Raw genomic sequence first — 25320 nt, forward strand, 5'->3', positions numbered from 1 at the left:
AAGTTTGAGGTTAAGTTTGACTACTGACATTTGATTAGTGACGCCCTCTATGTTTCTATATGCAAAACTTAAAAGACATCCCTCGTATTATTTTCTTCAGCTGCCTTAACAACGCGAGGGGAAAAGTGTGACGCAAGATTATCTCCAATCACAACTTTTGTTTGTTCAGGGGTGCTCTTAGCATTGATCAAGACATCAAAAAACCATTGTTCGAATGTATTCATATCGAACTATCCAGTTGACGTCACCTGATAAATTGTGCCTGCAGGACGTTTTGAGAACATAAGATGTCTCTTATGTTCTCAAAAAATTCTTGAAGTTGCTCCTTACCTACGGCAGCTCGGTGACGTTTGATATTGGAAGCCAGTCGAGTTGTCAGTTTGATCCTCCTGAGCGATTTTTTTTTATAAAATCCAGACCTGGCTTGTTGTTCTTCCATTCCGGAACATTCTTACCTTGCTTCGTCACAAATTTTGTCACAACTTGACGAATGTCCTCGTGAGTCATGGGAAAGCCCCAGTCGTTTACGACACCAAGACTTTTTGCCAACAGCTGTTCTTCTTCGCGAGTCAACACGCATGGACGACCCGGTGCTGCAGGATGAGTTTCCTGAAGTTTATCAATTAACGTTGTTCTCGGCACCTTGAACTTCTGGCTAGCTTGTAGTTTGGACATGCCCTTTTTCACAGCATCAATAGCCTTATCTATGTTCTCCTTTCTGCAGTTGAGGTAAGGTCGACCTCCCACCTTTTTGACGTAAGTGCGCGGCATCTTTAATAAAACTTACCGTATCTGAAACAAAGAGAAAAACTAAAAAATAAAATAAATAAACAAATAAAACAACAAAGCAAATATAATAAAAAAATATATTAAATAGGACAAAAACTATAGCAGAACATTGGATAACCTGAGAAACACCAAGAAACCTGAAAAAAAATTATTATATTATAGGTACCTACGTGTCGAAGATACCCCCGCTGTCGAAGTAAACCCCGTTTTACGGTACGTCAAATGTCATTGTCAAGGAAAAAATTTGTAAAAGAATCAAGAATTAATATCTTGAAAAGGAGAGGTTGCATGTAAAAAAGTGTCAGATAAAAGTTACTTATTTTTTAACGCTAAATCAGATACTATTAAAAAACATAGTTTTGGAGATATTGCGATGTCTCAAGTTAAATGGACCACCCTGTATATCAATGTACGCGTCTTTTTGAGAGCTATAATTTTCCTATTTGAATAAAATTCGTGGGATGTTTTCCAAGAGAGTTATTAATTTAAAACCAATTTTTCAAAACTTCACCCCCTGTTTACACCCTCTAAATCAACTCGGATGAATTCGGCTCTGTGGAAGAAAAGGTAGCTCTGATTTTTCTGAACAATTTATCTCGTGGGGTCAAAGTTGTAAGTGCAAAGGGGTAGCGCCAATCCAAGACCATCCCCTAAAAAAAAACCCCTCGGAATTTTTGTTCGTATTTTTTGTTTTTCACTCTCTCAACCCATACAACTTACTGTCAAAATTTCATCCTCTATCTAATTTTTGCATCCATTCTCATACAGCACGACTGTACTATACATTGAGCTTTAGCGGAATAATTATGTTTGTTATAAAAAAAAAGAAAATATACAAAATTTGGCAAATGCGAGATCATATGTCAAAAGTTTGACAATGTAATTATCAATAGTAACGAATTTCGATCATCAAATAGACATTTTTTTTTCTCTTAATCTATTCCTTTCTTAGTCTTTATGCTCAAATTTTAAAATATTGCAAAATCGGAGATCCTACTTAAAGTCGACAAGACCCTTTCTACCTTATTTTACATCGCTAATATGCTTTGGATCCAAGATTCTTGGGCCTTAAGTGGAGTCAAAAGTACAACTTTTTTTGGGGTTTCCACCCAATTTCACAGCTCCATTACAGTCCGAATTGCCATGAAATATTAATTTTTTTGCCTCTTTAGCCCGTCCACAAGCAATCAATCAATCGGATATATTACATATAAGCTTTAACAAAGTATGTGTAATAAAATCCAATAATTATAATCTATCTCAGTACATTTTAAGGTGCACCTAGGTAACCAAATACCTGTATGTGCAAAAAAATCAAAAACAATTTTATAAAAATAAATATTTAAACAAAATATGTCCCATCCACTAACTATTGCAAAGTTTCCATTTAACACCCAATAAATAATTAAACATTAGAAAACAAAAATCCTTCACGATCACGTATGAATGCCTAAAGCTATGAAATATGAAAATTAATTAACAGTAAGTAGTTTTTTAAATACATGTAAATGATCATAAATGTAATCCCCAGATATTTTACAAAATTTTTTGACAGCTTTTGTATGTCTAATATATGATGGTAATAAGTTGTACAGTTTGGGTGTGTGGTAAAAAATTGATTTTAATTTCATAGTAGTGGCAACAGTTGGAATTGATAAGTGTCTATTTACATTTAATCTAGTCTGATACTGATGATTAACAAAGTTCTTAAATTTATTCGACTTGTGAATATATATACAAAGCGACCAACAGTATAATGTGCGTACATCAAAAATATTTCTGGAATAAAGTAATGCAGTAGAAAATCTTTTGTTTTTTTTGAAAATAACTTTTAAAATGTAGTTTTGGGTTACATTTAAAGAAGTCAATGTGTTTTGGTATATCCCACCCCAAAGAATTAGACCATACCTTAGTAGTGATTCCACAATTGCTTTATAAATCGAAATCAAAAGTTGTTTATTTAATATTTTTCTGAGCACATAAAACTTGTATATTAGTTTTCGAATATTTTTTGATAGTCTAAGGATGTGGTGGTCCCACTTTAAGTGTTTGTCAATATAGATTCCAAGATGTTTTGTAGAGTGGACTTCATGAAGTTTATCCATAAGACTATCTATGTAAATACTATTAAATGATGGACGGTTTGCAGCTGTGAGGGAAAATGCTATATAAATAGTTTTAGTGATATTTAATGATAATTTTAATAAGTCTAGCCAGTGTTTTATTTTCTTTATACCGTTTATAGCATGTTCCTTCACCAAATCCCATGTTTCCCCATAGAAAGTTACTGCTGTGTCGTCAGCATAAGAGATAGTACTACCGTTTTGTATTGACATATTGGTTAAGGAATTTACATATGCTACAAATAAAATTGGACCCAGAACAGTCCCCTGAGGGATGCCCATTTTAATTTGAAGGGGTTCACTTATAGTATTTTCAACTTTGACGGATTGCTCTCGATCCATCAAATAATCAGCAAAAACGTCTAACACGGTTCCCCTTATCCCATAGGATTCTAGGACTTGGAGCAATTTGTTATGAGGGACCGTGTCAAATGCCTTGGCTAGGTCTAGGAAGACCGTAAGACACTTTCTGCCACCATCCAAATGGTCTGTTATTTGCTCACAAAGCACACAAACTGCATCGGTTGTGCTGAGGCCACTCTGGAAACCAAATTGGTTCTTAGAAATTATATTGTTTTGATTAAAAAAGCAAGAGACAGCATTTCATTACGCTCGTCAAAAGTCGAGCTTTTTTATCCTAAAAAAGGCTTAAAAGTGCATTTTTGACCTCACATATTTCATAATTCATCAATGTCATGATGCGTCTAACGTTTAAACCAGGTTAATTCTGACAAAACACCATCAACCCAATACCAGGTTAATCACCTGCCGCCACGTGTAATCATCGTCAAAAAAAAAATCAAAACAGAAACAAATATTATTTACGCTCACACTACGATCACGTGGTCCCGATAGTGAAAATGTGCCGTCGGTGAGGAGTGAGGGGGGAAGGAGGAGAGTAAAAAGATTGGGGGGCGGGAGGGGGGGCGGGCGACCTCGCGAGCTTTCATGGCGTCAACTTTTGCCATTCCCCACTTTACAATCACTCGCGGTCCGATTATCGTTACGTGTGCCACACGAACATTGAATTAATTTTCCTTTTGCTGTACGTGATCGTCGCGAATTTTTTCATATAGCGAAAGCATCCACGTGTTCTTCTCTTCTACACCCCCTCCCCCCCTCCGCTTTTCTCTAAGATTTTTAAGTGTTTTTTTTTTTTTTTTAAATAAATCCCAGGGGGAAGTTCTCGTCCGTGACAGTGTCCCGATGTCATCCCGTACAAATGTCTTTAGTTATTTCCGGAAATAGTATGAAATTCTGTTATCACTATACTTGGAACAGGGAAATCGTGGTTAACTCCCAGAAATTGGTCAAAAGACGTTGAGGGTCGCCCGAAGCCTCCTCCGAAGCCGCCCTTTTACGGATCACGCCGCCTTTTACACACACTCCCTCCTCACTGCCATTTGGAACTCTTATTGTTAATATTAAGTTAAGGAGTAGAAGTTAAAGACTTTTAATTTTAGGGACTTTTTCACCGGTTGGCTCTATTCTTAGGCAAGGAATTATGGCTTTATGTTATGGTAGGTATTATTTCTATGTCCTTGTACTGTGACCTCTGAACAACATATTCATTGTTCTTTTATTGTTTAAATAATCATTTATAAATAGAGGTTTTTATCATCCAGAGAAAGATGCTCTGTTTCTGGATTGTTTACAATCTGCCTCTTATGCTACAGGTTTTGTATAATTAATCTTTGAATACTACGGGGGTTTTTGCTACGATTTACTTGCAAAGAAAAACTGGAAAATCCTATAAGATTCGGTTTTTAGGAAATATACCACAAATAGATTAATCTGGTTATCATTATATATGCAATATATAGTATTATTAATATTGTATTAATTAACAATGTATTTTACCATCAATTATCAAGTTCTAAGAATCCAAGAAAATTAGAATTTAAATTATTCGTTTTTATTCTTAAAATTCAATTAATTTCTGAATTGTATTTTTCTGACATGATTTACCCAGAGAAGTTGAGATAGCAAGGTTACACGGAGCTTTAATCTGTTTTCACTTTAGTGTTTAACAACTGTATTTAATAAATTAATAATAATAATAATAATAATAATAATAACAGAACAAATTATAAACAATGTACAGGGTTCAAATCGTGTTTACCTTCTACCGACTTTATTTAAAGAGACATCGAAAAACTAAAAACAGTTGTTCATTCCCACTTTTTAAGTCCTACAACATGATGCAAAAAAAGAAATTAATCGGACGTTTCGTTTTTTTTTTTCGATCTTCATCAACTATATTTTTTTATGGGCGCCATATGGGATTTTCTCATTTTTAAAAAGTATTTTTAATTGCCTTTACAATGAGGTATCGCACTTGCATGCCCGATTACTCCTTCTAGTACTTCCCATAAGAACCTCATGAGTACAACAGAGAAAGATAATTGACGAAAAACAAAGAAAAACACAAAGTCACGGTCTCACAACATGTAATAAAACGGGCTACACGTATTTCGCTCTAGTCAGAGCATCAACAGGCCTTAAATAAAAATATTACCTAAACAAAACTAAAAACAATAAAAAACCTTTAGAAGCCATCCACACACTTCACAGTACATAAATAGACAATAATTTTAAGGTTATAATTGTACAAAGCGAAAAATAAAAAATTAAAAAGTGGAACGCAACAACATAGACTCAACGAGAATCGAACCCGGTACAACAAGGTTAGAAGTATAAGTGTAAAACCTATCGGCTATACGGACCTAATGCTAAAACAACTTAACACGTTAGCCAATGTAAATTGAAAAAAGTGACTACAAGGAAAATGTTAAACGATACTTAGCTAAATTAAATTAGGTTCAAAAGTAAACACGTCATTCACACACAGGACGCTTTTTAGCTTTTGTTATTTCCATTTTCTCCAGAAGGTCATGCTTCTTACCTTTAGGGCATTCCTGAAGCATTTCAGCTCCCACCCCCGGAGAAAAATCATTAGTAGAGGCCAGCAAATGGTTCACAAACGCTGATTTAGTATCACTGACATTGGTATTTTTAAATTTTTCAAGAAGCGCTACGTGTTCTTTCATGCGTGTAGAGATTTTTCTACTTTCTTAGAGAATACCTCTATTTCGCGTTAAACTCATTTCTAAATCACTTGGAATTTAGTACTTTAGACTGTTTATTCGGGGATAAATTAGAGGTTAGTTCTTGAAACACTTTTAATAAATTAAACAATAAGTTGAACCGTCTTAAAGCCACCGTTAGGTCTAATATCAAATAAAATTAGGCCATTGTTCCATAAAAGATTTTTAAATTTGTCTGATATTATTTTTACCTCTGGCGAAGAAAGTATACTAAACCTTAAGATTTATAATAAGGTGGACTCACAGACACGAGAGACTTTAGCTGTGGAGGCTGAGAGTGTTTTGCAGACGACTGATACAAGAAATAAGAACATCTTACGCGCTAAAATAATAAACTTTTTAAATTCTAGATGTGGCTCGAACAACATAAACAATAACATCAATAAAAAGCACCTAATTTCGCTAAAAAATAAAATAAAGAGTAACGATTTGATATTGTCAAAAGCAGACAAGGGTAATCGCTTAGTCATTCTAAACAAGACTGACTATATTCAAAAGATATTCGATTTTCTGGACTCGGGGGATTTCATTACAGTTAATAGAGACCCCACCAATTCGTATTTTACGAAAGTTAAGCAAACATTAGACAGATGTATCTGAACTTTCGATTTCTTTAACACTAAAAAAGAAAAACTGTATCCTATGAATCCTAGAATTCAGATCCTTTATGGTCTCCCTAAAATCCATAAGACCACTGGTTTCCTTTGTTAACTCCCCATGCTATAATCTTTCCTCTTGGTTGAATAACGTTCTCAGGGAGGTGACCAACTTTAAAAGTATTTATTCAGTTTGAAAAATCTTATTATCCCTCATGGATCTAAACTTATTTCCTTAGATGCAAAAAAAACTTTTTTCCCAGCATCCCTCCCAAAGATTGTTTAAAATTAGTGAGAACTCTCCTATTAAAAACATCTCTTAGTCGTATAGTCATTGAGGGTCTTTAGACTTACTCGATATAGTGATCAACCAAAATTTTTTCCAGTTTGACAATAAAATTTTCAGGCAGGTCTCAGGTTTGGCTATGGGTTCTTGTCTTTCCCCTCTACTAAGCGAGATTTTCATGAGATAGGTTTAGAGATTGCCTCATGGTATATAAGAGGTATGCGAATGACATTTTTATAATCTGGAATGGCAGGGAAGAACTACCAAATTTTCTTAGTTTCGTAAATTCCTTCACAATCGAAGAAGAAAAAGATGGTTGTTTGTCTTTTCTTGACCTTCTAGTTAAGAAATGCAACAATAAACTTATTTTTGAAATATATCGTAAGCCCACTACTACCGATAATGTAATTCAGTACTCTTCAAATTCTCCCTACTCATATAAATTTGCCTCCTTTAATTCATTTTTCTATAGATTGTTTAATATCCCCTTGTCAAAAGAAGCTTTCGCTAAAGAATTGAATATTTTAAAACATATTGCTCTCCGTAAATTTAGTAAGATTCTTTAAATCTAAAGTAAAAGGGTGTTTAACAAATAAACAATTTAATCAGTTCACAGAATGTGTATTATTAAGTGCTCAAAATGTGCTCCGTTATCCGCAAGGCAATAAAGAAGCGTGTTTTTGAAATTCAGCTCATGAATATTGGCAAGTGTTTTTCCGCTAATATCTCTACATTCGGGAGTAGTTGGATCCTTTAAATCATTATTATTTTCAAGTGAGATTTTATAAACTTTGTAACTTTAAAATACCCCCAAAGGAAAAAATCTAGTGGTGTTAAGTCTGGCGACCGTGCAGGCCATTCAATTATACCACAAGGAATGCGATTTACCATAATAGACCAGGAGGCTACTATTCCCTACCTAAATTTTAAGGTCCCACTGTTTTTCGGTACGAGGGTACTGTAAACTAAATTTTTTGACATTTATACCACCTCTTCACCTCTGTGTGTCACTAATATCATAGTTAGAACCTATAATATTATTATATAATTCCTGAAGTTTAGTACGTAAGCCACCTACATTAAAACAAAAAACTTGTAATGGGGCTACTTCAAGTTTTTTCTATGATTCTGAACATGCTTGTTACCTGTGATATAAGGCATATTGTTTATCTATTTGAAATTGTAAAATGTTTTGTGCCTTCACTTTTGCGCTTGTTAAGCTCATCAAAAATCTTAGTCCAGCACTTTCGTTGTAGGAGGGTATAGGCCACTTTTAATTTTGAATGCATGCCCAGCGGATATGTTCCTAGCCTTCAAAACATCCTTGGCGATCTTGTTATTGGAGAATATTACCTTTAGTGGACGGGTCTTATCTACTTGTTTCCCCAGTCGAACAACTTCAACAATGTCCCCAGCCCTCTACTTTTCTTTTTTTTTTAATATTACTAACTTTGGAAAATTTACCAAAAAAGAAATTTGTTTTTTGAAGTTTTGTTGTCTGGCACCACTGGAAGATATTAAAGGTTTAAGCGAAATCTTAATGCATTTTCATTTATTTATTTGAAATTAACTTATTTTCTAACCTGGAAATATATACCCCTCTCTCTTTCTCTGTCTCTAATCCACTTTAATATCTCGTATAGTATATACACACGAGCAAGGACAGGAGGAAAAAACGTTATCAGCATCTCTAATGCAAGTACAACTAAGATAAATTCAGTTGCAGCTTAGCAACTGCTATCGGGCCCGACCCTGACTCCGGACAGTTTTTAATATTTTAATTTTTTTCCTTCGCGTTATAAACAAATTAATTGTTGTATTTTTTCAATGTGGTTTCGTTCTTCTGGCGCGCCTTGAAACTTATTCGAAAAAAATTTTTATTAATATTAATAGACCTTGGGCATTTATTCGGATTTAAGTAGTATTAGTTCTATATACAACATATAATTTAATAGGAAGTTGTTTTTAGTCAGTTTGCGCGGAGCCTTAAGTCATATGTGAATCTGTGACACGTATAAGATTATTAGCAACATTAGACATGTTGAGTTACTTATTTTATTGGGCATTAGGTCACTTATGGTAAAAATCAATTTAGAAAATACTATCTCATATGCTCACAAATTGAAAAGAAGAATAAAATAGACTTAGACTAGCTCGTTTCTTTTTTTCAATATCCTACCTAACTTTGTTGTAAATATTAAAACTGAAAACGATGAGAAAACCTACTTATTTAATAAAAATACCTAATTTGAACCAAAGTTTCGGTAGTTATATCTACTACCGTTATCGAGGTAAATAAAGTTAAATTAAAGGTTATTATGGAGAATAGCGGCTTTTGTCAAATCTAACGAAAAATGGAGTTTCTTGTAAAATAGGTAGATTTGGATATACTGGTATTATTATATGTTTCACTAAGCGTGGCGGAAAGCCAAATTTTATCACGACGAGGGTGTTATCACGAACTATGAACTAAATTACTAACTATAGGACGCGATTAATCATTAGAATAACCCTGTATTCGATTATTTTTGTCAACAAAAGAGAGTGAGGTTAGCTATGGTGTTGCAAGTTCTGTGGTCCACTGCGTTTTGCCGCTTTGCAGCTTAAAATCTTGTTCCCAAGGTAGCTGACTCAAGAGTGCCTTCTCTGAAGTGGAGAATTCACTCTGTATTATTTTAGTTACGTGTTAGATGTTAGGCAGTTTTCGAAGGTGCATATGTTTTGACGCTTAACATAGACATAAACATTATCTTAGCCACTGTTTGACAGCTCCCCAAAAAGTGTTTTCGAAATAGGTGATACGTTTACCGCTAACCTAACGATAGGAAAAAGCTTTATTTTCATGAAATTCGTGATCATTGTTTTTCTTAAGTTAAAACATGATTGAGGATTTTGCAGCCCTAGATTCCTCCGGCTCTGACAGCTACTTAGATGATGCCCTGTTAGAAATAATTAATCCAACTATTAATAATATATACCGAGCCAATCTCTATGGCAATTTTAATTTAAACAATTTATCCAACACAGAATGTAGACTGTATTTTCGATTTGAGAAGACAGATATACCCAGATTGGTGTGTGCACTCCGACTTCCAAATGAATTTACAACTGATAGTGGACATAAGTGTTCTGGTCAAGATGGACTCTGCATTCTTTTAAGGAGATTGGCCTATCCTAACAGACTAAGTGATTTAGAACTCTTCTTTGGTAAATCACCTCCAGCATTATCCAAAATAATTGATTATATTATGATACATCATGTATATGATAATTTTGGGCAAACACTGTCTAATCTAAGAGATTTGCAATGGTTGAATCTTGATAGATTTAGGTTGTATGCTAATGCAATAAATATAAAAGGCGTACCAATTCCCAATTGTTGGGCTTTTATTGATGGGACAACTCGAAGTTGAGACAACGAGAAGCATACTACTCCGGACATAAACGACATCATTGTGTCAAATTTCAGGGTCTTACCTGTCCAGATGGAATCATTATAAATTTAAAAGGTGCCTATAAGGGGAGAAAACATGATTCTACCATTCTAAGGGAATCTCAGCTTTACAAACAGCTAGAAGAAAGTACAAGATTTCCCAATGGTGAAAACTTTATTGTTTATGTTGATAAGGGATATGGAATAAGGTAATTGCTGTTAACCCCATTTCAAGCTGGTCTGAATCCAGAACAGAGGGAATTTAATGCAAGAATGAGTCGGGCGAGAGTTGCAGTAGAGTGGGGTTTTGGAAAGGTTATTGCTGAATTAGCATTCCTAGATTACAAAAAAAAATCAAAAACTTCTCCTGCAAGAAGTAGGTCTCATGTATAGTGAGTTATTTATTATATTGGGTATTACGTCACTTATGTAATACCTTACGTATTACCCAATATAATAAATAACTCATTATGAATTCGTCAGAACAATACAGATTTTTCTCATGTATAGTGTTGCAGTTATTTTGACAAATTGTCATTCTTGTTTATATAGTAATCAAACAGACCAGTCATTTAATATTAACCCTGTAGAATTAGAAGAATATCTGCAGTAACTATAACTAATATGTGATTTATGTATAAAATGTTTACTCTACAGTTTAACAATATTCCAAATGTTAATAATAGGCTTCTTGACTTGGTTTTTTCAAATTTCGACGTCAGTGTCATCAAAAGTATATCACCGCTTATTGACGAAGATTTGCATCATTCTGCTTTGACAGTTTCTTTTAAATCGGCTTCCCCTCATAAATATAATCCTTCTATAAGTTCAAATAATCTACAGCAGTTTAACTGCAGAAAAGCAGACTTTCCCCTCATGTATAATTTGTTGCTTGATGCAGACTGGTTGTCCGCCTTGCAGTCTTCTGACTTTGACAGCGCTTGCAAGGAACTTTACAAAATACTTGATTCAGCCTTTGCTGCTACAGCACCTTTAAAACAACGAAGACGACGGCGATTTCCAGTATGGTTTTCAAAACAAATTATTTCTAACATCTTTAAGAAGGAAAAAGCATATCCAACTGAATTTAATCTTTCCAGATACAACATCAGGCTTCGTCAGACAGTAAAATCTCAAGCCCGTGAGGCCTATAACTCATTTGTGACCCAAGCCGAGGAGAACATTGTCACTGATCCCTCATGGTTTTCGTCTTTTGTTAGAGCTAAGAAAGGTCACTCTTCACTTCCGTCTATCATGTGCGATGCCAATGGTAATTCTTTTCAAGGAACAGAAAATATTGTGCCAGCTTTTGCCAAACTTTTTCAGAATGCCTATAAAGATCCAATCAACCTCGCAGAAACCTATCCTCCTTCTAATTCCTCAGACCTCATTGACGTTCTTCCATCAATTACCACTGAGGAAATTATTACTGCTAGTCGGAGGCTAAAAAACAAGTTGACAGCCGGTCCAGATGGTGTTCCAAGCAAGTGGCTGAAGATTGCATGTTTGTCCTTTGTCAGCCTTTATGTCATATTTTTAACCTTATTTTGAAAACTGGCAAATTTCCAGGCGTCTGGAAATGTGCTAAAGTAATACCAATTCACAAAAAAGACGATATAAACAGAATCGACAACTACCGACCTATCTCCATACTTTGCAATTTTTCCAAAACTTTTGAAACTATTGTTTATAACAGAATTCTTCCCCAAGTTCAATCACTACTCTATATAGATCAGCACGGTTTTATTCCTAAAAGGTCGTGCATCACTAACCTCTGTAATGTGACTCTTTTTATTTCTTCAGCCCTCGATAGAAAAAGTCAGGTTGATGTATACTGATTTCAGTAAGGCTTTCGATCAGATAAATCATAGCATTCTGCTGAAAAAATTGAACAAGCAATTCAACTTCTCAGAAAGGCTAATTTCGTTGCTTTCGTCATACCTTATTGACCGTCTACAGAGTCCCACAGGGATCCAATCTCGGCCCACTTCTTTTTATCTTTTATATTAATGATCTTATAGAATTGATTTCCTGCCTTAGACTAGCTTATGCTGATGATCTGAAAATATTCTGGTGTATCAATAGTATCTTGGACTGCTTGTTCTTACAGAGTAACTTGGACCTAATTAGGGGGTGGTGCAGTCGAAATCAGTTATCCCGAAATGCTGTGTCATCTCCTTTCACCGAACCAAGGATCTTGTTTTGTTTAATTACAATATAGACAATTAAATCCTCTGTAGAAGTACTTCTATTAAAGATCTAGGGGTTGTATTCGACGATAGGCTCACATTTGTGCCACATATTGAACAGACAGTGACCTCGTTGAAAGTTCTGGGTTTTGTCATTCGAAATAGCCGACTCTTTAACAACTCAAACTCAATAAAACTATTGTACTTTTCCTTTGTTAGATCAAGACTGGAATACGGTTCCTTGGTGTGGTATCCTTTCTATGAATGCCATGTTGGCTACATCGAGAGTGTTCAGGTTTTAAGTTTCTTATGTTTCGTGGAGGATGGAATATATCCTGTTAGGGGACATGATCATGATCTGATGTTAGGTAGACTTAATCTGCAATCTCTAGCCATGAGGAGAACAATTCATAACATTCCTATGGAAGTTGGTCAATAATCAAATAAATTCTCGTCCTCTCTTGAACGATATTCTATCTCACGTACCACGATTTGCTTTTAGAGCAAATATCACTTTTGCTTTAGATCGCGCCAGAACTAACATTAGGTTTCAGGATCCCGTATATCAAATGTGCAGAATTTTTAATTCAGTATCATCAACCTGTGACATATTTGTATGCTCCATAAAGGATCTAGTTTTGTCTCTGACAAACCAACAGTTACAATAATTCCTTTTCTCTTCCTTTTTTCCCTTGTCCCATGAATCCCTTTCTTTGTTCTTCTCCTTTAATTTTGATATATACATGATGTTACTATAAGAATTTAAGTTTTCCTTATTTTTCTTTCTTTTTGTTATTTCATTTATAGTAATTTAATACTTGTTTACACTTTCAAAACATTAATTGTAGATTTTCCTGTAACTGGGCTTTGCCTGTTGGAAATAAACTGCTAAATAAATAAATAAATAAAATTTGACATGTTTAGGAAGTCGTACAATTATTTATTAATATGTTTTTTAAGAAGTTTAGAAACTTCCAGAATACTGATCGGTCTTAGATCCTTTAGTTTTTTAGGATTCGTATTTTTAGCTAGCGATTGATTTTTTTCATGAAAATGGAAAATAAGTTTCTAAAATACAAGAATTTATTATATTTAATAAGGGTGGAATGCAGTATGGCAAGCAAAGTTTAATATCCCTTACTGATATACCATCATCGCCAAATGTCCCAGTGGATATACTATTCAGAGTCTTTTATGGGAAATTCTCCTCTATAAGCGTAAAATTTAGTTTGATATTAAGATTGGGATGGACATTTGAACGATAGTTAGGAGCTTGAAAAGCATATGAAAAAAAGTTGCAAATTATTTGATGATGTATGCCTTATCCCTTAAGCGCATTAAAAGTTATCCAAGGCATATAATTTTTTGTATGGTGGAGCGTGTTTATTTATTAAATTTAATATATTTTTAATGAAAACATCTAGTTGTGTATCAATATTGTTTGTGAAATAAATTCCGTTTCACTCTATTTGCTCAGCATCTCTGCGTAAATCCTCAAAACTAATGTTTTTACACACAAAAAAATCTGTCGTTTTGTCAAAGACTTGTGCTTTGATTCAATGACTTCTTACATTCAGTATTCCTCAATTACAGTAGAGTTTTATCCAACTACAAGTCTAAATTTGGTAACTAATTATATCATATCTTGGATTCAGTGACAAGATGTTATCGGATTTTAATGAAAGATTTAATTACAAGGTTTCATTGAATTAAACGGGTACTTTATAATTGATTTGAAAATACTTTTTTTTGCCTTAACTTTATGGTTCTTTTGTTACGATCGCATGTTGAATTGTTTTGATGCCTCATGTTGTTTCATAGATTATCAGTGTAGTGCATTATAAAATAATGAATTATAGTATGTATTTGAATTTTGTCAGATTCATAATTGCCCCAATCTTACCTACAATTGGAAGAATTTAATACATTAATTGTCAGAATAATTAGTAATTTTGCAAAAATTGCTCATTAAAATTGAAGATATTAAAACTTATAATTGACATTATAGGTATCTGGATTCAAATCAATTACAATTGATTTTTTATCTGAAATATTTTATTAATTGGTGTGATCCTATACTAAATACAGGGTGATTTTTAATTTATACGCATAAACTTGGGAAATTATTGCTGATGACAAATAACTAAAAATTAAAAAATATGTTAGTTAAATATTTTTAGATTTTGAAATAATTTGTTTTTTGTTTACAAAAAATTATCAACTTTATCAGGTGGAATTTTGTTTATAAAGGGCGATTTTTTTATTCAGTGATGGATTTATCGATGGAAACCGTTAACATTTAAACCATTTTGATTATGTCAAAGTTGTAATCAATTGATTCCATCGCTGAAAAAAAAACATCCTTTATAAATAAAATTCCACCTCATAAAGTTCATACAAATTTTCGTAAAAACACAAATTATTTTAGAATCTAAAAATATTTTACCGTCATTTTTTCTTCATTATTAGTCATTATTTCTGTTATCAGCAATAACTTTTCAAGTTTATACGTATAGGTTAATAATCACTCTGTAGGTATTTGAGTTAGTAAGAAAGAAATAAGTTCCACAAAGTTTGCAAAAGTACGACCTATAATCAGTTATGCTTTATTACAAATAAATATAAAACATGACAAAAAAAAAAAGACTTTCTCAATGTGACAGCTAAAAAATGTCAAAAATTTTTTTAGGGTATTATACATATAAGTTATACAAAAAAAGAAAAAAGAAAGAAAGAAAAGAAACAGAGACGAAACGTCATGTTTTATATAGTTGAATCAATGGATCTTTGCGTTTACGTCATCACATGTTCAAGGTCGATGTTTATATGAATCAATCAGTTGTCAAACCAGCATCAGTGGCGGCGGCATTTAATTTCTAAACTTAAAAAAAATAATAGGTTTTTATGCCCAATTTCCGTGGCGGCGATTTTCGCCAGAGATGAAATCTGCGATTCTTTGAAATTTGTTTTTAGTATATTGTCACTTTTAGGGCAGCTAATTTATTTATAGCTATTTGCTGTCTATTTCAACCTGCTGTTCTTTATTACTGGTAGAATATTTCTTTAAATTACTCACGTCTTTTCTACTTATAAATGCAATAGGTACTTCATAGAATTTTTTGAGATACATATTTATTTTTAATTCCAAGTTTTTGACATAAGGTACTTCATACACAGTGTCTTTTAGGACCTCATAAAAGTTATCAAAAGATTTTTTTTTACTTCACAATAAAATATTAATAACAATTTTTAATAAAGAAAGATTTTCATCGAAAATAGACAGTATACATATTATATAACGATAAATTTCCATGAACTTTATTCCTTTAAAGCTCATGAAAAGCTTTAACACTTTGTATAAAGGTTTGAGACATAATTATAATGTTTTCATGAGCGTTTTAAACCATTATTATTTACTTTATTGCAGTCCTATTTCTAAAAACAAGTTATTGACAAAAAAAACAAAAAATGAATCGTTTGTACCTCCATTCAAATTTTTCTTTTTTTTTACAAACAAGAGATTTAGTTAATAAGAGATACTTATTATGATAATATGCTAAAAGAAATGGAGCAACCCATATATTATACCAAAACCCAAATATTCTTACACCAAAACATTTTTTTCAAAACAAGTTTTTTCTCATTGAACAAAAAAATATCAAAGCTTAAGATAGAAAATTCAGTTATGAATAATCACTGTCACTATCTTCTGAGCTAGTTTCACTGTTTAAACTAATCAGAATTTGGGATATCTCTTCAATAATGACTTCCCTATCATACCAGTCCTTGATTATTTTTTCAGTGTGGCAAACCTTAGCGTTCCATACTTCTGGTGTACATTTCTCTAATGATTTTTTCCACATATCCAGTACATTTTCATCTTTATGCCCATTTTCACCAATATGGGTACTGTAAAAATTTTTGGCATCTACCCAAATCATCTCAATCGCATTAAATTGACAATGATAGGGTGGCAATCTTAAAACTTCATGTCCATTTTCTTGCAATATTTTATCTATTTTATATTGCTTTGGCCTTTTGTACATTTTTGCTATGCTTAATAACTCAGGCTTAAACATTTGTCTATTGTATGGTATATTATTTTTCACTAACCACTCAGCAATTTCTTGTTTTTTCCATGAGGATGAAGGTTGCTTTTCTAGCTGGACAGAATGGTACGGAGCATTATCCATTATAATTAATGAAGGTTTCTCTAGATTTGGGATCAACTGATTTTCAACCCACTTCGTAAATAGTTCGTGGTTCATTTCTCCATGATAATCCAATGTTTTAGATTTAGAGGCAAAAATTAAACTGGCATTTTTAATAAAGCCTCCACTATGTCCAGCATGCAACACAATAAAACGTTTTCCATCAAAACCACCTGGCTTACGAACACTCTTAACACTATTGTCTTGCCATGCTGCCTTTAGAAAAGATCCAAGTTTCATCCAAAAACACAAGTTGACCTGCAAATGGTGAGTTTTTGTTTTCCATATATTTTCTGAAAAAAGCTGCCCTCATTGAAGATATATTGGTTGTCTCCATTAATGCACGTCTGTTATCATCCTTAAGGTATTTAAATCCCAGGTTAAAGAGGAGTGTTCGAAGGCTTCCATAACTAATGTGAAGAATTTTTTTTCGATGTAGCTCTTCCTTTAGCATATGAATTGTAACTTGTTTTTCTGAAAAGATAAAATAAAATGTTTAGCTATAAAATGATGCAGTGTAATAATGTTGTACTTACTTTGTGCATACATGTCATACAATGTACTACGAACATCCATTTTTGTAAATTCATTAAGATCTTGAGTCTTTTCCTTCCTCCGTGGCCGGTCCTTGCCTAGTGTTGAGGGCAACTCATTTCGGTCTTTGGAAATTTGTATGCTTGATACTGTTCGAAGGCTTATCTTCAAAGCATCAGCAACTCTATGCAAAGTTCAAATATTTATTTACTAAAATAAAAAAATTTAACTTTTAAATTATTTAAATATTTATGATGTTTATTATTACTATAACTTATATTTTTTATTATAAGGCTATGTCTACCCATCCTCATTATAGCATATTTCATAATAATTAAATTTTTTAAGTCTATTTAGTATATTGAAATTCTAGGATTTTTTGCAATTCAGTTTTAGGTTTAAAATTCACATGTTTATCAAATTTAATTCCACAATGAATAGTGTGGTAGACATTTCCTAATTATTAATCAAAAATTAAAATAATATTTACCTCTTGGATAGCATTCAAGGAAATTAGGGGTCCTTATTATCTCTTTCAGACGTAAAGTACGAGATTAAATTTCCAACCAGCATACGAGCTTGAGAATTCAAGCGTTTTCCAGGCATTCGAACTTAGAACATTGAAAGGCTAGAAGTAGTATGCCGTGGAACTATGGGCAGGTTTGTTTGCTTGCAACATCTCTGATGCAATGATGCCAAGTGCTTATAGAGAAATGGCAAAAATCATTTTATAATATCATAAAAATTTTCAGTTGTTTCCGAAGGCACAAAACAATACTACTTCTCCCCTTTAATAAAATATCAAGCATTTTTTAAAAATAAATTTGATAAGATACTCTATATTGAAGTCAATATTAACTTTAAATAAATGAAAATAAAGTACGAAGAAACGAGAAAACGGTAATGGCATCGCAACGCCGCTCGATCGCATTGTTGATGTCACCGATACAAGCACTCTTTACCAGTGACGTCGTCAACAAATATTTACCTGATAAATTTTTATTAATTATTAAAGAGTTTGAGTATAAGTAATATTACCATTTATGAGCTATTTATGTGTTTTTTTTTAACGGACTTCATTAGAGGAAGGTCCTAATAAAAGGCAGCATTTTTGTCAAAGCATTTTTATGGAAATTAAATATTTTATTAATATAATATTATAGATTTCTTAATAAATCATGTTTTAAGACACATATTTTTAACATTTTGCAAAATTTTATTGTTATTGTTATATTGGACAAAACTCAGTTTTACATCACTTACTTATATCACATAATATATACTTCTATGGTGCTGACTTTTTCACAGGGACAGTATTGCTTCAGCGAAAAAAGTTAAAACTACAAGGATGTTCAAATTGTGAAGGAGTTGCAGGTTTTTTGTAGGTTATAAGATTTTTATTATGAGTATTTAGCCTGTACAATGGTTTTGAGACATTTAACAGTGACCTATATAATACCTAATACCAAATATTATATCATATTAATTTATACTAAAAAACAAAGCTTACTTAAGAATAAAGACTATGTACAATAGATTAGATTAGATAGTTTATTAAAAGTAATATACAAACAAGTACTTTTACAAGTCAAATAAAGTATGTAGTATGTTGGGCTTTTTCGAAAATCATGTTATTATTTTTTGTTAGTATGTTAGTATTTTAATAATGACTTGAGACATCTAATTCAATTTCTTTGGCGCAAATTTGCTTGTTGCAATCTTCGAATCTTAATTTTTAATTTTTTGTTCTTTATTTTTTTTCCATAATCTGGTGACAAGTGATTTAGCTTTTGAAACGGTGGAATCATCAGTGCTTAGGTCCTCAGGATATCATTTTGATTTTGCCCTAGAATAATATACATAAAAATATAGTATTACCAAAATTAAAAAGAAAAAATTAAAAAAATGTATTATGATAATCCAATTGATCAATAAAATGTATGTTATTATAAAGAATCTTTGTAATATGATACATTTGATTAATTGCATTTAATTAAACAAATATAATACAATAAAATACTATATCACTTTTAAATAAGATATATAGAATAGGACGATACATGGCATAAAACTAGTACCTAGTCTATTTTGAGTGTATTTTTACCTTTTCCTTGGCAGAGTCAGGGCATGTGTAGCAGTTAAACAAAAACGGCTTAGATGAGAAATAGTAATTGTTGACCTAGACCGCACGGTTACTGTAGAACTATAATTCTCAGATGCAGTTATTGTTGATGATGAATGATCAGATCTGTAATTATACAAAATTTGGTGTATCAAGAATATTAATCTATTTTAATTATCCATACTTGTCTATATTAGCTTCACTGTTTGTACTATATACCGTTTTGAAAGCTAAAGAAGTTTTTGCACTCTTCAGGAAAGCTACCCCTGCAGCTTTGAAGGGTAAATCACTTGGTAAATTAACTGAATTATCGGCTGCTGTGTTTTTAACCAGTGCCTCAGAAATCCTAGTAAAAGAATAGTTTTACACACATACCTAATTTTAAGTATTAGGTATAAATAAAGCTTATATGAGTAACACTAATACTTTTTGTGATGAAGCTGTATGTTTTACAACATAGCCTAAGCACAAGTTTTAAAAGGTTGTTTTTTTAGCTTACATAATGTAGTAAATAAAAGCATGCAAACCTTTATCAATAATTCTAAGGTAAAATATAGTCATACTCTATAAATATACTAGAAAAATATATTTAAAAAAAATTACCTTTAAGGTAGAGCTGATTTTTTTTAATAAAGTCTGGCTACTGATAATATTATCTCCCTTATATCACTTCTAGGGATGTGATCTGAACAAACAAATATGTTCTTTTTAATTGTGTTGATTTCCATTAATGAAACCCATTGTTCCCTTTGGGCATAATCATTAGGCAATCTATAATAAGTATTTGATATTCAATCAAAAAGCAGAAAAAAATTGCAGTAATAAATTAATATGTGGTGCCAATTACTATATATATTATTGTAAGTTGCAATAAGGTAAAACAAAAAAAAATTATGGAACAAATTTTAAAGAAAGACAAAATTAACTTTATACATAGATATCAAACTATATATAGATAGGTACATAGGTATTATGCCATCTTTCTGCCAAAACAACAAAAAAAACATAAAATCCTGCAATAAAACCAGGGACAAAATTCTAGTTTTATATTTTTTATAGCCGATTGATAGATGAATATGTTCAAAAATATATTTAGATTTAAAAATATAAATATTTTGGTATTTTTCACACACTTTCACATTCAAGTTTTTATTAGGTTTATATTTATAAGATCCCCTATTCTACGTTTATGATGATGGTTACCCCATGATGTGATGTTATGAAAGTATCGGTACTAACTTGTGAAAAGATCGGCATGAATCGCCTTTTCAAGATGCGGCACAAACGACACAAGTTTTTGCTATCCTAGCAATTTAAAAAAACACTAAAATGTGGCCTTTTTTCCTTTTTAAACCAAAAATGAAAGAAAATACACGAATCCCGAATATAAACAAAAAGCCGTTTGACAGATGACACAACGCGTATGGCTTAGGCGCTTAAGCTCCGGTGTTGTCGCTTCAAATTTTTTAGAAGCAGTTTTAGGGATAAGAATGTTAATAATTTTGTTTTTTTTTGCTTAAGGATATTATATTTATTCTTAAAATAGGTTAATTGTAGTATTTATAGTTTTTATTTTAAATTTTCCTATAAAATACAACACAAATAAGTTAAATTAACGTTATAATGTTTGTTAAAATATAGCTAAAAATTTCCTCCGTTGGAAATTTGTGTCGACTTGACAACAGAGAATCGGCACATATGTTTGTAAATAAAACACCCCTCTTGCCCCTGTGCACATGTTGGTCTCAAACAAAGTTGTTGTTTACTAATTCTAGCCTTTCAATGTTCTAAGCATTCGAATGTTAGGTTAAATACCGAATGGCACAAAATAAGTTCTCAAAAGAACTGTTTGTAAAACAGAAAAAGGTTTGGCAAAAAACTATTTCAATAGAGCTTCAACCAAACACAAAACACAACGATGAACAGTAAATAAGAAAACAAAACAAATCAAATTTCTCTAAAACTCTTTGGCAAGGCAAAGCAAAGTCGAGAACATAAACAAACATGGTTGCTTGTGGTTGCGTACGAAGATCTAAGATGTACAAAGAACTTTCCACAAAATGTACTAAACATGAGGTGTTATTACAGAAAATTCTAAATTAAAACTTGTTTTATTTACAAGCCGTGGTTTCCTTTCTTCATTAGAAGAAAACAAGTTATTTTTTTAATATCTAAACATAAAACATATATTATGCCAGTATACTTCTATATAAAAAATGTATTATATTTAGTACATTTTTGCGAAAACGGTCACCCTCCCAGAAGGAAATAACCGATTTTAAAACCCGACGGGGAGCCAATGATGTTGAAAGTTTATCATAGACATGCGATCAGATGTTTGTCCTTGTCTAACTCATAACTGTCGCTCCGACCGTAGGTCGAGTATTTTGAAGACTTACGTTCTGTGCTCTTTCTCATTTGATTTGTCTAAATTAGAAAGAGAGCGGACGAGAAACAATTGTGTTGAGTTGAATGATAGTTTAGTGACGTGAACGCAAAGATCCATTGATCCAACTATATCTATTTGTAATAAAGCATAACTGATTATAGACTATTATGTACACTTTAAAATTAAATAGAAACATCGCAAAGCTGAAATGGGAATTTAAAAAAAATCAAATAGTTAACATAATAATTTATTTGTCAAAAAAAGGAAACCTGTGAATTCAGTTTCAAATCTTATAGACAATTTAAACATAAACTTTTGTTCCGAAAGTCAAAAAAATAAAAAAACATTTTCCTTAATTTCTAAGACTAGAAATATACAAAACCAAATAAATTTATTCATTTATATAATATATAAGCAAGTTTTCTTGCAAAAACCAAAATGAGGTGACCAGTGCAATCATTATTGTTTCAAGGTTTCTCGACATTCTTCTATTATATGTATATGTACATACATGTTCTAAATCACAAAACAGTTTTACCACTAACCAAAACTCTATATTTTACTTTCGACACGTGTTTCGCTAACGATGGTAGCATCTTCGGGAGGAGATTAAAACTAAACTAAAACCTAAAACTACTTGCAAGTGACCTTATATACTAAAGATGTAACTACGAGACCGGAAAATCCATTGTGATCCGATTAATTGTAAATGTATATTTATAGGTTTTGGTTTAGGAACTTTGGTATAAATATCTTATATCTAACAGTAGGTACCTATATTTATTCTCATATCTGAAAAGTTGGAAGTGCTACAAGATTTAAGTTATTTAAATAACGAATGACAGTAGGAAAAGAACTAATATTTATGAAGAAATTAATACTAATTAATAAAATATTACTATATTAAACATCTTATTGATATTTATAGAATAATTACGTTTACTGTTTTTGCAAAAACTATGGTATCTATACTTAAAATGAAATGATTAAAATAAAATACTTATGGTATATAAATTAAAAAAACCTGAAAACTACAACCATGTCTGACATTATGTATTACATACAGAGGTAGGTACTTACCTTCAAAGATAGGTATGAGCTCCTCTAAATCATATTTTTTTAAAAACTCGTCCATCGTACTATAATTATTAATTTTATGGATCGACAACACACAATTTAAATTAGCACGAACACAAATTAACATACAGGCGCGGGGACGATAATGCTGCTTTTTGAAACAAACATGCCAAAATGACAAGTTAGTGACGACGCGACAGGACACCTCCACACAGGCACGCTGCACAGATTTACGCTATTTGGTAGATCCAAATTATATACCAATCTACGGGAGTACAAACTAGTTGAGTTAACGACAAGGATCATTGAAGTTAATATAAGATGTCTTTGGCCCAATACTACTGCGTAATTCTCTGAACAATTTAGACATTGCATTAATAACATGGTGTATTGTGACAGTAATAGTTGTGTTTTAAAGAAAATAAATATATTTTAAATTAATTACTGAATAATGTGTTTGTAGCAAATGATTTTAATTATCAAATAAATAGTATAATTTTTTCAATGAAAAGCATGATATATATTAAAATTACATAAATGCTTTCATTAAATTAATGCTTATATCAGTATTGGAGGGACACAATATATCATTAAATAGAGACATAAAGTATTTAAAATTTAATTGCGTAGCTGTAATTATCTTGAACTTAAGGGTTAAATTGTTTGGATAACATGGAATTGAAACTATTATAAATATATTTAAAACAATGAAAAAACATCCAAATACTAACAAATAATTGGAAACACAACAGTATTTTTTTCTGTGATATAATGACGGTATTTTAAATGTTGTGGTTTGTTTTGTATTTTTGGAAAATTTATTATGACGTATACTAAATTATGATCGGTTAGGTTTCTTGACACAAGTGTAGAAACGCCTTTTATCACATCAAGTCCTTAACTCGAACATCAATAAGACTTAATCTGTCAACAAATTATGGTGTGTAGGTTCAGTTATTAATAGTTTTAAAGTTGAAGATATTTAAAACATTTTTAAGGTTTCTTGTATTCGCAAATTAATATTTATATCGCCAAGTATATGTGCACATATTTTCTGTCACGCTCCATTACACTTCTTATTTTCTTATCTAACACAAGTTTCTTGACTCGCGATTAATTTATTATATAAAGCGACATAAACACTTTACCCGTAATATGTTTACCTTGCACCACGCCCCGTTCTGATTTTATTACGTGTTTTGTATATAGGAACAATATCCAATGCTTTTACGTGTACATTTACATAATTATTTGATGCTTTAGGACGATTTTGAAAGTAAACAAATGTCTTGGCAAGCGCACCCGCTCAACCTTGAATGAGCGTGTACTACGTTAGTATATTGCCAAATATTTAACCAAGTTTACACGAGGTCACAGTGGACCATTTAGAAGAAAAATCTTATCAGGCATTGCTTTAAAACTTCTTAAGATTTCGTGTAAACGTGACACATCTATTAGTGGTGCCAACTTCCACAAAACAGTTTAAGTCTGATGATAAATATATTGTCGAACCGCATTTTCCTAACACGCATTTACACACGTTTAATGATTAAAATTTCGCGTTAACGGAAAAAATTCCTAAAAGGCAACGTACCTCTTTCTCTCTCTTCCGCATTAATGGTTACGTGAAAGTCAAACCAGTTGTTTACCTACGCATTTGGCAAATGGTTAAAAACCATGTGGAATAATTACATTTTAACTGAATTAAACAAATATTGTGTTTTTTTTTTTAATAAAACTTGCAGTTACCATCGCATTAAGTGAGAATCTTGGTCTTGTACAATAACAATTAGTTATGAAAATTCATTCATATAATACAGATCACGCCATTGAAATGAAATTTATAGGCCACACCCAAAGAAATACAGCAGCTTGGAAATATTAATAAATAAACAAATGAATTTTTTTTTCATTTATGGAAATTATTGCTCACTTGGTAAACAAACACATAAATGGATAATTAGCTGATAATTTGCATTTTATTTTTGAAAAATGATATTGTCTCGGTCACGTTGGCTAAATCGTTCCGGATAATCCAGACAGTAATTTCGAAATAAATCTAATAATATCCATGCTTAACGGTGGTATCAGAATAATTCCTTCATCCCAAATGGCGGCATTGTCAACTAAACAAAGTAATAATTGCTTAATTGAGTGGTTCTTCAACATTTGGCTGAGAATAGACTGATTCTATCAAGGACGAAATTTAAGCCACTGGTGAGAAACCAACAAATTTCCGAGACAATGATTATAAATGCATACATACAGTTCTTATCTTATCTTGTATTTAAATTGTTGATTGTATTAAATTTGTAAATAAATAAAGAGTTCCTTATTTAGAGTGAGAGATTAGTAAAAAGCAAAGTTAAATAATTTGATCCCAGTTGCCAATCGTCCGTCTATGCCCGGGTTAATTGGATTTAAATTAAGTTGTCTTGAAAGTTGTTTATGGTCGACAAGGATT

At 31.9% G+C, this 25320-nt stretch overlaps 1 protein-coding gene across 2 annotated transcripts in view; it reads left to right on the forward strand.

Annotated features, from left to right (window-relative positions):
- LOC126745858 (activating transcription factor of chaperone) overlaps positions 1 to 25320 on the forward strand; it is a 59220-nt gene that overhangs the window by 22883 nt on the left and 11017 nt on the right. Inside the window, exon 1 of one of the 2 annotated variants that reach the window (XM_050453898.1) lies at positions 3896 to 4432. The exons of the other annotated variant lie outside the window; for it this stretch is intronic. Within the exon in view, the coding sequence (XP_050309855.1) occupies positions 4417 to 4432 (16 nt within the window). The 5' untranslated portion in view covers positions 3896 to 4416. Of the gene's footprint in view, positions 1 to 3895; positions 4433 to 25320 lie in introns of those variants that run through there. 2 annotated transcript variants of the gene reach the window in all.

The sequence above is a fragment of the Anthonomus grandis genome, chromosome 1 (assembly GCF_022605725.1).
Source record: "Anthonomus grandis grandis chromosome 1, icAntGran1.3, whole genome shotgun sequence".
NCBI lineage: Eukaryota > Metazoa > Arthropoda > Insecta > Coleoptera > Curculionidae > Anthonomus > Anthonomus grandis.